We start from the raw sequence: 15,395 nt of genomic DNA on the forward strand, positions 1-15,395 counted from the left end.
ATTAGACTACTACACAATTCATGGAGTTTTCATGTGTATGGAGCTTACTATTATGCGCTTACAGGATTGGGTTTTTTAATGACACTTGTATGTTTCATCTCATCTACACAATCACAGAAGGGAATTACACGTGTATATTAGGATACTTTTGTTTCAAGTTATGGGTCGGATCGGGTCATTAGGCCCGGCCCATTGATTCAATATATGGGTGGGTCAGTTCGGGTTGGCCTAAACCTGAGCCTAACCCATTAATCTAAATGGGCTGCTTTTTTTGCCCGAGCCCGACTCACAACACGACCCGACTTAGCATAAATCCCACTTAGAAGCGGGTTGGGCCAATTGACCCATGGGTTGACCCCACCCATTGTCGCCTCTATGCTTGCTTGTAGATGGGCAGGGCTCTACCTGCCTGTGGGCTTAGCATCAAGAGTCATAATAATCCCTTAAGCATATGAAGTTGCATTGTACAGTAAAACATACAGCTTTAAGAAACAAGAACATAAATAGACAGGAGCTTTTTCTATACAGGTATATACAACCTAACCCGAGAATATGTACAGTTTCCTCATTTTCCTTTTTTACCTTAAATAGTTGTTGCGATGTGAAGCCCCACAACCACAATACAGATTACTCAAGCACCAAAAACCACAGTTAGATCCCAGCCCCAATTGGTGCTCAGCAAATAGACAATTAAGAAAGAAATACAACAACAGTCAACATCCAAATGAAAAGAATTGAAAATCCAATGGACAGAATCTTTCAATCCTGAGAGATTTTTGGTGCATGGGGCATCCACGGCAAGGTCCCTCATATGAAAGGCTCAGTCACTGAACCATCCACCTAACTTGTTACAACTGAAAAGCGGAGCAAACTGTACATATTCTCGGTTCAAGCATGGCAATAATACCTCCCTTGTAAAACAGATGCTTATGCTATTCACTTGCATAATTTCAAGAATGTTAAAGCGAATAATATACCTAGCTCTTTGTAACCAGTCCAATCACTCTTCTCCCACCACTGTCAAGGAGATCAAGAAAGCCAATTAAATGCATTCACCTGGGATGATACTTATTAGGGTTATGGAAACAACATTCATACAATAGCTATAAATACATGGTTTAATAGCAGCATTAATATGCCTAAGGAAAGAAAGAAATGTGGGAAAAAATGAGGAAGCGAAATAAGGGGGATTGAATTATAAGATGACCTAAACACAGTTTTTAATTGGTTCCTAAATTTTTTTATCACTAGAGGAAAATTTTGTGGAAATTTTACATCACTGAAAATTAAGATGGTTCAAACAAGAAAGTTCTAATGTGACCATTTAAATCACATCAACAGCATAGTTCATGCAACCACATTTGTAATGAGTCGTAATGAGCTAGATAGCACGTTGACACATCTTCAAGAAAGTTATTTTTTTTACTGACAAAAACGAACTTTTTAAAAATCAAGCATGTAACTGCCTTATCTGAATGAGAAGTTCCCTAAATAAATGAATCATGTGTTGGTCAACAATCTCGATGAAAAGAAATGACTTCAGCATCCGGGCATGTCTTGATGTATTCACCTTAACCTTCTTTTTAAGCATATGGGGCAGACATAAGTTTGGTATTGAGGTCCAAAGAACAAAAGGGTCAAATTAGTTTACCTTCATGCTTCAAGAAACACTATCCACTACATGGTCAATTATATAGTCCAAATTGTCCTCCTGAAGCATATTTTGCCTCAAACATGGTTGTATTTCAAGGCCAAATTGTTTAGTATTTTGTTCTCACAGAAACTGTGTTTGTAAGCTTTCCAAAAGGTAAAAAATGCACTAGAAACTGTATTTGCAAGCTCTGATTTTAAGATACTTCATAGCATAAAATTGCGAAAGTATCTCCAAGAATCAAACCATGGACAACCAAAAATGGGAAAGGCAGTCGAGTTGAAAGGCAAACTATTGGGTCACACCATAATTGAAAATAGTGGGTATAGTAGAAGTCGCACATGTCTTCTTTCTTTTTTTAACTGAAACATAGTCATACGCATCTGCGCAGTAAACAATATTGTCAAATTGCATATGCGATCGCATGCAAACAGCATATACGCGATCGCATAATTGTATATGGCGTTGCATTTTTATTTATTTTTAAAAAAAAATTGAAAAAAAAAAATTTTAAAAATTGATTTTTTTTTGAAAAAATAGGAAAAACTTGCCTAATTAGTACACATGATTGGATTGGGTTATTTTACTTATTTCAATGTAGTTTGAGTGTTTCAATAAGTTATATATTTAATTACTTATATTATATTTACATAAATTTTAACAAAACAATCAACAAACTACATTAAGAGAATTAATTATTAAAAACTTCGAACATAGAAATTTTATTGATAAATGGATAACTTGAAACTACTCATCATAAGTTACAACTAACAACTTAATTTATAAAAAACAAGCACAACTTACAAAATATAAAAATAAACATACTTGAAATAATTGTAAAGAGATCAAAGTACGAGAGAATGAGCGAGAGACTTAGAGCTTTGGAGTATAGTGAAAATGGAGGGGATGTGAGTGCCTATTTATAGACAAAGGTACACAAAACTAAGAAAAAAAATTGACCGCTGGGAAATATGCATTCGCATATGCAGTATGCGATCGCATATTGGTGCCATATTAAGGTATGCCATGGCATACTTGCCAGATCGCATACGCCATTATGGCATATGCAATCTGATCCACAGTATGTGCATATGCATATAGGATCGCATTTGATAACAATGGTAGTAAGGTTCACATGAAAATGTAATTTTGGTTGTGCTAGTATTCATATAGTTGCAGTTGTGCTCAGATTCAAGGGGTAGAAAGACTGGCTAATGAAGAACATGGGTGGCAATTTGGGGTCAACCATGTTATGTATTTTTTTTTTCTTTTTTTTTTCTTTTTAAAAAAAAAAAATATTTTATTTTATTTTTTATGACAACAGGGTATCCCCGCCCTTTTAAGGCGAGACTATTCCCTGCGAACACACGCAATCACCTGCCAACCACGTGCATCAAGTAATTATAGTATATTAGAGTATAATTATGGTATCTAATTAGATTAGAGGTATTTCTATATTTGTTTGGATGAGTATATGTTAAGATCTCTCCAAATCCCTTACAGACCTCCCATCTTCTCTATATATTCAATTGTTATTAGAGAAATAACACAAGTTAGAATTTCAACAATATAGTCCTTCGGTTTAAACATGGTATCACAACACTTGATTTGAGGCCTTTCATCCACACCATTCATCTCCACCATTGTCGTAACAAGCACCACCACACCAATGCATCACCACTGTAGCCACTACAACCGTCACTTGCAAATCTAGTAACAACCCCACTGCCTCCTTCATTGCTATGTTGAACCCATTGCTCAAATCCGTCACCATCGCCATTTGCCTGCACCCCACTACATCACAACCGACTGGACCCATCCACATCAGGCACTACCTCCAGCGCCAACCATACACCTGATCTCCCAACCCCCATCAAAACCACCAACTACCATAGACACCCCATTGCCGCAACCACCCAAAACCTCATTGAAACCACCGACAACCATTGAAACTCGATTGTTGAACTCACCCAAACCCCTGCCAAAACACAACTCTACCCACACCCACCACGTAGACCCAAACCCATCTAGTGCATTGACCCCCATCATCTTTCACACGCTACCCAAACCATCTTCGATCTATTCATCCAAATCTGGCAAGCTCTGGCGCCACTACCATCACAATCGTTGACAACTTGCTCTAGCCATCGTTGCTGGCACTAGTGCCCTTGATCTCAATTGTTACTGGGCCATCTAACGCCCTTATCCATGAGGGCTTCTTCAGAAGATGTGGCCCATCTTACTGATCATTGTAGGCCTATATCTCTATGAGCCTAATTCATGTGTGGGGTCATTAGTATTTCCAACGTGGTGGGGTCCATTGGTTATTGGGCCATTGCTTTTGTCACTAGACTTTTATTTAGTTATTTATTTTTGGGTATTGGTATGAGAGGAGAGACATATTCACCCACCTATTTCAACCCATTTTGCTTATTTGGTGCTCCTTGGGTGCATCAGTTTTAGCACTCCGCATGCACCTTTAGATCCAATGTGCTCTTCGTTCATCACCACCATAGGAGCTAATGAATGTCTCTGACCTTTAGCCATCGCACCTGCGACTACAAAGAGAGATGGTCTAATGATATCCACTTGTTCCCAGTCAGGAAATATCACTAAGCTCAGCCAATAAGCTAAAAAAGCGGCTAATTCGGAAGAGCGGCTATATTCAGTAGTGCTCGTAATGTTCTCACAAATGGTCTTGAAGTCTCGATGATTATGGCCTGCAAAGCTGTCAAAGCGAAATAATATGGTCATTAAGAAGAAAGATGAAGATTTGAAAGAGGAAGAGTGGAAGAAAGGAAACATACCGTAAATTTCAAGAAAAGTGAGATAGCCATTTAAGGGAAGTAATATGTTCAAGCTGTGGGAAGTTAGCCAGTTCTCCGAAGAGTTCAAGTGTGGCCTTTGAAATCTCATATTTGCTATTTGCCATAGAAGCAAGAGAAAGTTCTTCGTTTGAAGGGATATAAGCATTAAAGATGTTGCCCATAATCGTAAGACCTGCCATACAAAGCAGATCCCATAGAGTAATACTCATCTCTCCCAAAGGAAGATGAAACGAGTTAGTGATTGGGGACCGGTGATTGAGAAAACCCCTAGATAGCTACATCGCCATGGAAATGCTCTGATGTGGCTATGATCGCATCAAGAAGACTAATCTACTCCAGGATGGTAGTATGTTTACGAGCAACAATCCGGGCCCAAGCACTATAGAAATTTTAAAGGGATAGAAGACCCTTGGCCAGAAAATCATTTGTTCTCCAGGGAATATGATCATTGAAGAAATGTTGCTGAGCGATTTCGAATTGGGAAGGGCTGATGAGGATTATGACAGGGGCGTAAAAATCACATTTTATACATCATGCCAACCTTCTGACATGATTCCTTCCCTTCTAGACGACCCTCCAAAATCCTTGGTTCCCTTATGATCCAATTGTCTATAGAAACAAGGCTGGTTTGATGGGTGGATGGTTCACTATGCAGAATCGACCAATGACGTCGCAAATTTATAGGGACAATGATTGTCTCGCTCGTAGAGGGGTTGCGAAGTTCCAATACTTCTTCATTGATTTCCACACAATCCCAAGTATCGTGAGAGGACTGTTTAAATGCTGAAGAAAATGAAGGATCTCCTCCTTGAAGACGGAGCTTCTAGATATCTCATGATTAAAGAAAGGAGGCTGTTAAGTCAAGTGCAAGATTTTTGAGAAGAAAATTGGGCAGAGTTTCAGAACAAGGGTTTTTCGCACAAAGTGCTGGAGAGTAGCGCGGGGAGCTGAGTTACGCACTAAGCAAGTTGCGCGACGAGCAAGTAGCATGGGGAGCTAAGTTGCGCGACGAGTAAGTTGTGCGGGTTTTCAAGTAGCGTGGAAATGAGGTCTGGGCTGGGAAAATTTCAGAATGAAGTAATGATTGGGGAGTTGCTATTTATAGCCAGAGAGCACTCCTGAGTTGCACGGAGAGAGTTGCGCGGGTCCACGCAACTCGAGCTTATAGGAAGCAAATTTTGATCCTTCCAATTGACTCAATGAGTGGTCAAATCTCGAATCAAGGGAGCATCTGTTGGAGCATAAAAAAATGATGATGATGATGATGATGATCAAGTAAGATTGAAGAAAGGCAAGTTGCACAGGTGACAAGATGCGCTGACACATAAGTTGCGCAGGTCCGCACAACTCATCATGGGTGCGCAGGTCCGTGCTACTCCCTTTATGGTTGGTTGGGTCAGGGATGCGAAGTGGGGTCCACAGCTTCGAATTTGAGGACCCACACGTGCGGAAGCCTATAAATACCCCCTACCCCCTCATTTAAGGGATCAAAGATTTTCCAGAAGACCAGTGCCTCTGATAGGTACTGGAGGAGAGAGAGAGAGAGAGAGAGAGAGAGAGAGAGAGAATGGAGATCAAGGGCCGCGCTACTCCCGCGCAACTCACCTATGAGTTGCGCAGATACTCTGTGGAGTGATGGATACGTTGATTTCCAGAAGTCTTCCAGGCCATTTCAAGTGTTCCAAGGGATTCTGGCATTTCCTTTATCATATTAAGGGAGAGAGATGCATGTGTGGAGAAAACCCGCACAACTCATCTCTTATGGAGACATGAATGACATGAGCCGGAGTGCTGCCAAAATTCATATTTGAATATATTCAGTACTTGTGTTTCTATCATTAGGAACTCTATTCTGGAATTAGAGGATCAAAAGGATGTAATGAACTTAGAGTGAATAAAATTTGATGATTATTCTCCATATTCTTCATTTTGTCATTGTTACATAAGATAATTCCCCTGAATTAAATGCTTTCGTTTCTGGTTGAAACATGGATGAAGAGATGGAAGCCATGTATTCCAATGATACCTGGACGTTGACTAGTCTTCTATAAGGTAAGACTCCACTAAAGTGTAGATGGGTGTACACAGTCAAGTTCTTACATGATGGATCAATTGATCGTTACATAGCCAGAATGGTCGCTAAGGGGTATACACAGATTTATGAAGTAGATTGTCCTGATACGTTTTCACCAGTGGCTAAACTTAATTTGGTTTGGGTTCTTCTATCAATAGCAGTAAATCGGGATTGGCCACTTTTTCAGCTACATGTGAAGAATGCATTCCTGGATAGAGATTTACACAAGGAAATCTACATGGAGAAACCTCCTGGGTATATTAATGTAGGGCCATTTTCACACCAAGCTCGAGTGGGGTGGCCTATGGCATGCAGGGACACACTCGGGGTGGGCAGCTCATGTGAGGCGGGTGGCTCGTGTGAAGCAGAATCCATGTGAAGTGGGGCCCACGAGGAGGGTTCGACCGAGGTCCTAACTCATGGGATGTGGGGCCTGGGCTATGAGACAAAGGGATTGATTCGCCATGCTCTATCAGTTCGAGCTTTTAGAGCAAGTGGTTAATTGTCCTGCATCAATATGTTGCTCAAGGGGAGTCATCTAAAGTATGCAGGTTAAACAAATCCATATATGGACTGAAACAATCACCACGGGCCTAGTTTGAGAAGTTCAGTAATGTGGTTGTGCCATTTGGATTAAAAAGAAGGTAGATCACTTAGTGTTCTCAAGACATTCTACCTCCAGCCACATAATACTAGTTGTGTATGTGGATGATATGATAGTGATTAATTGTGACTCGGAGGGCGTTGAGAAGTTGAAGTCATATCTTCAAACTCAATTTCTGATCAAAAAACTCGTTCTTCGATATTTTTTATGCATTGAAGTAGCAAGATCGAGAGTCAACATAAATTTATGTCAAAGAAAATATGTTTGTGACTTGTTGGAAGAGATGGGTGTGTTGGGTGCCAAACCGGTTGATACACCAATGGACCCTGACCTCAAGCTTGAACCTGAAGAAGGAGAAGTGTTAAAAGACCCTGGTATGTACAGAAGACTTGTTGGCAAGCTCAGTTATTTGGCCATCACCAGGCCCTGATATCGCTTTTCCTGTCAGTGTGGTGAGCTAGTTCATGCAAAATCCAAGAACATCACACCTTGCATTAGTTATGAGAATCCTCAGGTATTTGAAATGTTCACTTGGGAAGGGTATTTTATATAGAGCTCATGGCTATCTCCAAGTAGCTAGTTATTAAGATGCAGATTATGTAGGGTCAAGATGTGATAAAAGGTCAACTACGAGCTATTGCACTTTCCTAGGTGGTAATGTGGTTACTTGGAAAAGTAAGAAACAGAATGTAGTTGCCAGATCAAGTGTTGAAGCTAAATACAGAGTAATGGTGCAAACAACTCATGAACTTATATGGTTAAAGTTTCTTCTTAAAAAAATTGGTATCCAAAGTTCAGGTTCCAATGTTTTTACACTGCAACAATCAAGTTATGATACATATTGCCAATAATCCAATGTTTCATGAGAGAACGAAGCATATAGAGGTTGATTGTAATTTCATTCGAGACAAGATATCTCGAGGAGAGATCTACAAACCTCATATTTCTTCCCACGATCAAATTGCAGATTTATTCACCAAGGATCTTGGAAAATCTCAGTTAGACAAACTAGTCTCCAAGCTAGGCATGCAAGACATCTATGCTCCAGCATGAGGGGGAGTGTTAACGGTAGTGGCTATAGGCCTATGGCCCACTTACATAATTTTTGTATGAGGAGTATTTTCGGTATTTTTGTTTTTATTTACTTAAGGTAGTTTTGTAATTTCATCCATTTATAAAATCATATAAGAAAAAAGTGGGAACATAAACCCTAGCTCTTATTTCCCTTTTCTCAAGTTTCTTCTCTCATTTTTTCTCATTTTTTTCATCTTTTCTACTTTTCTCTTTTCTATATCAACTTATAGTTTCTAGAGCCACCAAAAGAGCAACGGTTGAACTCCCAGCAACCAGAAGTGTGTATCCACCAAAAGAGCAATGAGCGAAATCCCGGCCACTAAAAGTGTTGCTAGATCATTTGTCAGATGTTTTAAGTTCTATTGGTTCATATCTTAGAAGTTGTCAAAAATGCCTACTCACTTAAAGCCACTCTTCATTTCCATCGTCCCATGCTTGCCCCATCTACAATTGCAATTTTCTTGAGTTTGAATAAAACTTTACCATTCCTTTCAAACTCAAGTTGCTTATTTCAGAGCACCTTGAGTTTGAAGGGGAATGTTAGAGTATATTAAAGTAAATTACGATATCTAATTAGATTAGGGGTATTTCTTTATTTGTTTGGATGGGTATCTGCTAAGATCTCTCCAAACCCCTCACAAATCTCATCTTCTCCATATATTCAGTTGTTATTAGAGAATCGAATTTCAGCAATGTAGTCCTTTGGTTTTATATCATTGAATAAGATGGAGATGAAGCAGAACCTATCACTCTCACTATATAGGGTGACAATATGAGTTGATTGAGAAATAGAGACAGAGTAAGAGGGAAGACTCTTGCCATTGACATTTTAAAGTATGCCGCTAGTGCATAATTTAAAGACAGCTTTGTTTCACACCATGAAGAAGGATGAAGGCAAACTCAACCCTCACATGCAGGGAGGACAAATATAGATGGACAAAAAGACAAAGTATTTATAGAACCTTCACATTGACGCATAAAGATAATGCATTGTGTTGGACTGACCCAATACATGCTGATTTAGTTGATAGCATGCCTACACCTCTCCGTTGCCCCTCATGCCAAGCATGTACAACAATGACAAGGTATTCCTTTTTATTTTTCTTTTACATTTTCTTTTTTATTTGTCTTATTTTATTTTTATTTTTGTGCAGAACCTAAAGAATGCACTGAAGAAACATAAATACATCAACATGAATGAATTTCCAATATCTCTGAGTACCATTTTTCGATATCCATGACATTTGCACATTAGAGACAAAGAAAACATTGCTCATTATAGACAAAGAAAAAGACAACTATTCTTGAAATTAAATCCTTAATATCAATGCCTGAAAAACCTAGATGTCGCAATATCATTCCTAACTGAAGAGGAAATTATTTCGGATCCACCTACCACCAGAAGAGATCCACAAAACAATTTGGGTAAGAGGCATGCAGACACACCATCCCACATTAGGTCCAGACCATTTGAAAGAGAGCCATGTCTTCATCCTTATGTTGCAGGAATTTACTCAGGTATCCAGATCAACCCAAAACTACTCTTAAATCCCCAAACCAAACCTGAACCAACCCAAATTGACCCAAGTTTAACACACTGAAATTGATCTCGAAAATGAAAGGTGTGGGCCCAAGCCCAACTCACCCATGGCCTCGGCCACACCCATGTAATTTTTCATGGACCTCCATAGCTGGTGGGAACCCTTTTTCTGCAACCAGGGAGTGGTTCTTGGCAATTCACAAGTTGGCGGGGTTTCTGCGTGCCATGGAGTAAATTCAAAAACAATGGGTTCCTGGTTGGCAGAAATCCTTTTTTCCACCACACAGGTAAACTTTGCTGCAAATTCTTGCCTTCGGGCTCCAATTTCCTTGATCTCATGTACATGATTTTCATGATCTTGGGATCCATTTTGTGGCCCTTTGAACAAACTTTCCAATGACCCTGGATTGTATCAAACTGAGGTCCGAAAGATATGGGTGAGTGAAGATGGTTGCATGACCAATTCTATGCTGAGTTCTTCAAAAGAATTACAGAAGTGCCCTTGCACAAGAATTTCAAACCCAAATTTCTCCCCCTCCAAATTTATTTCCTATCAAACTATCCCTAGGACTGTTAGTTAAACCATAACCTACCCCTAAATGCAAAACTACCCATCTAGCTAACTCACCTGGTGAAAAACCATCCTCAACCTCTAGGATCTTTACAAGTGGGTGAATCTCAACCACTCAAATTCAGATCACTCTAGAAACCAGAATATTCTCTCCATTACCCTCAAATTTCTCTCAATCTACCCCCAGATCTTCCAACCAACATCTCATCTCATTTCACTTGTCAAGCATCCATGAGTTCTCCCATTCTTTAGAAAGCCCACTAGATTCCTTCAAATTACCACTCAACCATCCCAGATCTCTATAAATAGCCAATCCTCCCTAAGAAAAGCATATTGCTCTTTGAATTCATAAACTCTAACCTAAGAGAACTTCCCTCACTATTCTCTTCACTATCCCTTAGCCAAGAACCTGTTTGGACACACTTCGTCAAAAGCAGATTTCCGGAAAAGGTCCTAAGCCTGCTTTTCAGCCGAATCTTCTTTTTTCCAAATCAGTATTTTAGTGTCTATTTTGTCAAGCAAAAGATAAGACAGCATTTGCAAAGTGCATCCAAACGCACAACTACAACTGCCATTTGAATCAAAATGGCGTTTATGGCTCAAATGCCCCTTTAGAGGGTGCATCCAAACAGGCCCTAAAAATCCTGCAAGAATAAGGAGAATTTATTATAATCAGATAAAACAATAAGGCATGGGTCTTGGTCCTGGATCTAAAGGCCATGGAGATCTCTAGCATTAAGATGGCTGAGTACACCTACGTCTCCTGGCTTTGAGATATGGTTCAGGTAAAAATAGAAAATCAGAATTGGAGCCCGAGATGACAATCTCAAAATATCAAGCACTCCTTCCCATCTTCATTTTCTTCCATTTTTCTTAAAATTTTTGTAACATTTTGAGAAATCATGCAGAATTTCATTTCAACAAAATTTTACTTCCTTTTGATGGAGAAGAGACCACAATTTCACCAAGTCTCTTGCCTGGACCTCTCCTTTGTACACGGTTTGGAGTCAAATTTTATGAACTTTGGATTTATGGTTAGCCTAGAGCAGATTGCTCTAAATCAGCTAGTGGCAACTCCTCGTTTCTATTTCTCAGCATTTCTGCTGATATAATTAGAGTCTGCTGGACCCATATACACAAGGCATAACCCCTCAAGAAGTGCTCTAGTTTCGGCTTCAAACAAGTTTTCCACCTGCTGCGTACTAGAAAGAAACTTTGAAGGCCCCACTCCAATCTCTAATGGTTCCTCCAACCCTACCCTAGTTGCCAAGAGAATAGGAATAATAACCTCCAAATTTCAATGCCAATCGGAGGGCAACCCCATAGAGAGGTTCAACCATCAATGCTCCATACATGTGGTATCCATCCTTTAGTTCCTTAGAATGTCCTACTCCGTGATAGGTGATGCTAGAAAATTCCTTTTAAGAAGGAAGAAGCGGAAAAAAAAAAAAAAAAAACCAACTAATTAGGATGTAATGCCGGGGCATATTCACACCGGGCTCGAGTGGGGTAGCCCGTGGGATACGGGGACACACTCGGGATGGGTGACCCATGTGATTTGAGGCCCACGAGGGAGGTCTCATGTTCGAGACTCCTCACCAGAGGTGATTAATGCGCATTTCTCACCGGGGGTGATTAATGTGCATTTCACACCGGGCTCAAGTGGGGTAGCCTGTGGGATGCGGGGACACACTCGGGGTGGGCAGCCCATGTGAGGCGGTACCCGTGTGATTTGGGGCCCACGAGGGGGTTCGGCCGAGGTCCTAACCCATGCAATGTGGGGCCTGGGCTATGAGATAAAGGGATTAATTCCCTATACTCTAACAGTTCGAGCTTTTAGAGTAAGTGATTAATTGTCCTGCATCAAATTGGTATCAAAGCGGGAGGTCTCGTATTCGAAACTCCTTACCGGGGGTGATTAATGCAGGGGCATTTTCACACCGGGCTCGAGTGGGGTAGCCTGTGGGATGGGGGGACACACTCGGGGTGGGTGACTCATGTGATTTGGGGCCCATGGTGGAGGTCTCGTGTTCGAGACTCCTCACTGGGGGTGATTAATGCGCATTTCACACCGGGCTCGAGTGGGGTAGCCTGTGGGATGCGGGGACACACTCAGGGTAGGCAGCCCGTGTGAGACAGTACCCATGTGATTTGGGGCCCACGAGGGAGGTTCAGTCGAGATCCTAACCCATGCGATGTGGGGCCTAGGCTATGAGATAAAGGGATTAATTCACCATACTCTAACAGTTCAAGCTTTTAGAGCAAGTGGTTAATTGTCCTGCATCAGGATGTCTTTAATCTGAGCAACAACACCATCCAAAAGCATACCTCACCTTGTTAAGTATGCATGTTTCTGTCATCTTGTATGCCCCAAAGGATGACAAAAGGGAGTATCACCCAGAAAAGATTCCGTTCCAAATACAACTGACCATTCCAACATTTAAAAACATCAACAACAAACAACGAACTTGGTGAGAGATCCAAATTTATAAACAATTTGCATATGAAAGAGTTTAACAATTTATACCAAATGAACTATAAACCCAATTTCATGCAGTTTTTTTGTTTTGTTTTGTTTTTGTTTTTGTTTTTTTTTTTTTTTTTTTTTTTTTTTTTTTGGTTGTTTTAGGGCCTTCGTGAGAGATCCAACGTTGTAATCCTTGTATAAACATTGCCAACATTTGTCGCACTCTTTTACCTTAAATGCATGTAGCAAAGACTATTCTCGACCCTTCTAAGTGTGCTACACAAAGAAAAGGGATGCGCACCACAGTGGATGTTTAAGAGAGTGGTTGGAGTGAAGGGAGAAGAAGAGGAAGGAAAAGGGAAGCTCTTAGGTTCAAGCTGTAAGGTTAGAAGGGGTGGAAGCAAAATGATCATTTGCCTAGGGAGCTCAATGCTTCTACAAGAGTGAAGGGCCATTGCACCAAGTCATCCATCACTACTTAGCTGTGTAAGTTCTGTGCTTCTGCTATCAGATTGGTTGGTGAGTTGGGTTGGACGAGCATGATTGTTGGGCCAATGGGGTCTCAAAGTACTTTGGTTCAACTGTTAGGAAGCAAGAACTTGTGTGGCATGAGCAAAGTAGTTAGGGGACTCAGGCTAGAGGGAAGTGTCTCAACATATTGATGTGGACATGAAGGGTGGATCAAATGTGTAGCCCAAGCAAAGTCACACAACTCGGGCAAGCTCGACAAGAATCTAATGCTTGTAGAATGTGGATAACTACCAACCTGTCATGTGCGTGTAACATCCAACTTGTCCAATTGCTTGATGCCACCTTGAGGATTAGGTATGCCAAATCGGTTACGTATCGGCCGATACGTAACGGTAACGGTGGGAATCGTTACCCATTTCGGGGCCATATCGGCCGTTACGATTTTTTGTACCCGTATCAGCCGATACGGGCCCATTACGGGCATAACGGCCGTTACTGGCCCATAACGGCTAACCGTAGCAGTCAAAAAATGGTTTTTTGTTTTTTTTTGCATTTTAAGCTCCGTTTTGGCTTTTTTTTTTAACTTTTTGCTTCCAAATTGTTTCTCACTCCTACTACTAATTTCGACCAACCTTGGCTGAATATTTGAGGAAAAAACACATTATATTGCGGATTTTGTTGAATTAAAGCTTGGTGGGCCATTTTTCAGAAATTTGTCAAAAATAGGTATTTATACTTTTTTTAATATGTTTTGCTGTTTTAATCATCTCATATGATGTGCTAATCATAGTAGAACATGTTAATATGCATTTTACAGATTTGGGATGCCATTTAATATTTTTTTCTATTTACGCATGAATTTTGACCTTTTTTTTTTAATTCGAAAAATCAATTTTTAATGGTTGTTTTGTTGTTTTAATCATGCCATATGATGTGTTAATCATATTAGAACATATTAATGTGCATTTTACAGATTTGGGGTGCCATTTAATATTTTTTAAATATTTTTTTCTATTTACGCATGCATTTTGCCCCTTTTTTTAAAAATTCAAAAAATCAATTTTTAATTATTGTTTTGCTGTTTTAATTATGCCATATGATGTGTTAATCATAGTAGAACATGTTAATGTGCATTTTACAGATTTGGGGTACCATTTTATATTTTTTAAATATTTTTTTCTATTTACGCATGAATTTTGCCCCTTTTTTTAAAAATTCAAAAAATCAATTTTTAATGATTGTTTTCTGTTTTAATCATGCCATATGATGTGTTAATCATAGTAGAACATGTTAATATGCATTTTACAAATGTGGGGTGCCATTTTATATTTTTTAAATATTTTTTTCTATTTACGCATGAATTTTGGCCATTTTTTAAAAAATTCGAAAAATCAATTTTTAATGGTTGTATTGCTATTTTAATCATGTCATATGATGTGTTAATCATAGTAGAATATGTTAATGTGCATTTTACAGATTTTGGGTGCCATTTTATATATTTTTTATATTTTTTTCTATTTACGCATGAATTTTGGCCATTTTTTTAAATTCGAAAAATCAATTTTTAATGGTTGTTTTGCTGTTTTAATCATGCCATATGATGTGTTAATCATAATAGAACATGTTAATGTGCATTTTACAGATTTTGGGTGCCATTTTATAATTTTTTAATATTTTTTCTATTTACGCATTAATTATGGCCCTTTTTTTTAAAATTCGAAAAATAATTTTTTAACGATTGTTTTACTGTTTTAATCATGCCATGTGATGTGTTAATCATGGTAGAACATGTTAATGTGTATTTTACAGATTTGGGATGTCATTTTATAATTTTTTTCTATTTTCAAATTAGTGACTTTATGTTTTTATTTACTTATATTGGACAGGTTTTGCCTTGGAGCTTCCTAGGGTTTAGTTATAATATAAAATCATCTTTATTAACATAGGTCATACACTCATACTCATATCTAATTATCTAGTGTCTACCTAAACCTAAAGAAATGTCTGGGTCTGGCCAACAACAAGTGATAATATTGGATGGCAACATTGTGAGAGGGTTGGTGGTACTAGGCATCAAATGAAGTGCAAGTATTGTGATAGACTAGTGACTGGTGG

General features: G+C 39.2%; 1 protein-coding gene across 1 annotated transcript in view; it reads right to left on the minus strand.

Annotated features, from left to right (window-relative positions):
* Positions 1 to 15,395, minus strand: part of LOC131237067 (protein EARLY STARVATION 1, chloroplastic) — a 44,243-nt gene that overhangs the window by 16,379 nt on the left and 12,469 nt on the right. The window contains exon 4 of the mRNA XM_058234717.1: positions 978 to 1,017. Coding sequence (XP_058090700.1) covers positions 978 to 1,017 — 40 coding nt within the window. The remainder of the gene's footprint in view (positions 1 to 977; positions 1,018 to 15,395) is intronic.

The sequence above is a fragment of the Magnolia sinica genome, chromosome 2 (genome assembly GCF_029962835.1).
Source record: "Magnolia sinica isolate HGM2019 chromosome 2, MsV1, whole genome shotgun sequence".
Lineage (NCBI taxonomy): Eukaryota > Viridiplantae > Streptophyta > Magnoliopsida > Magnoliales > Magnoliaceae > Magnolia > Magnolia sinica.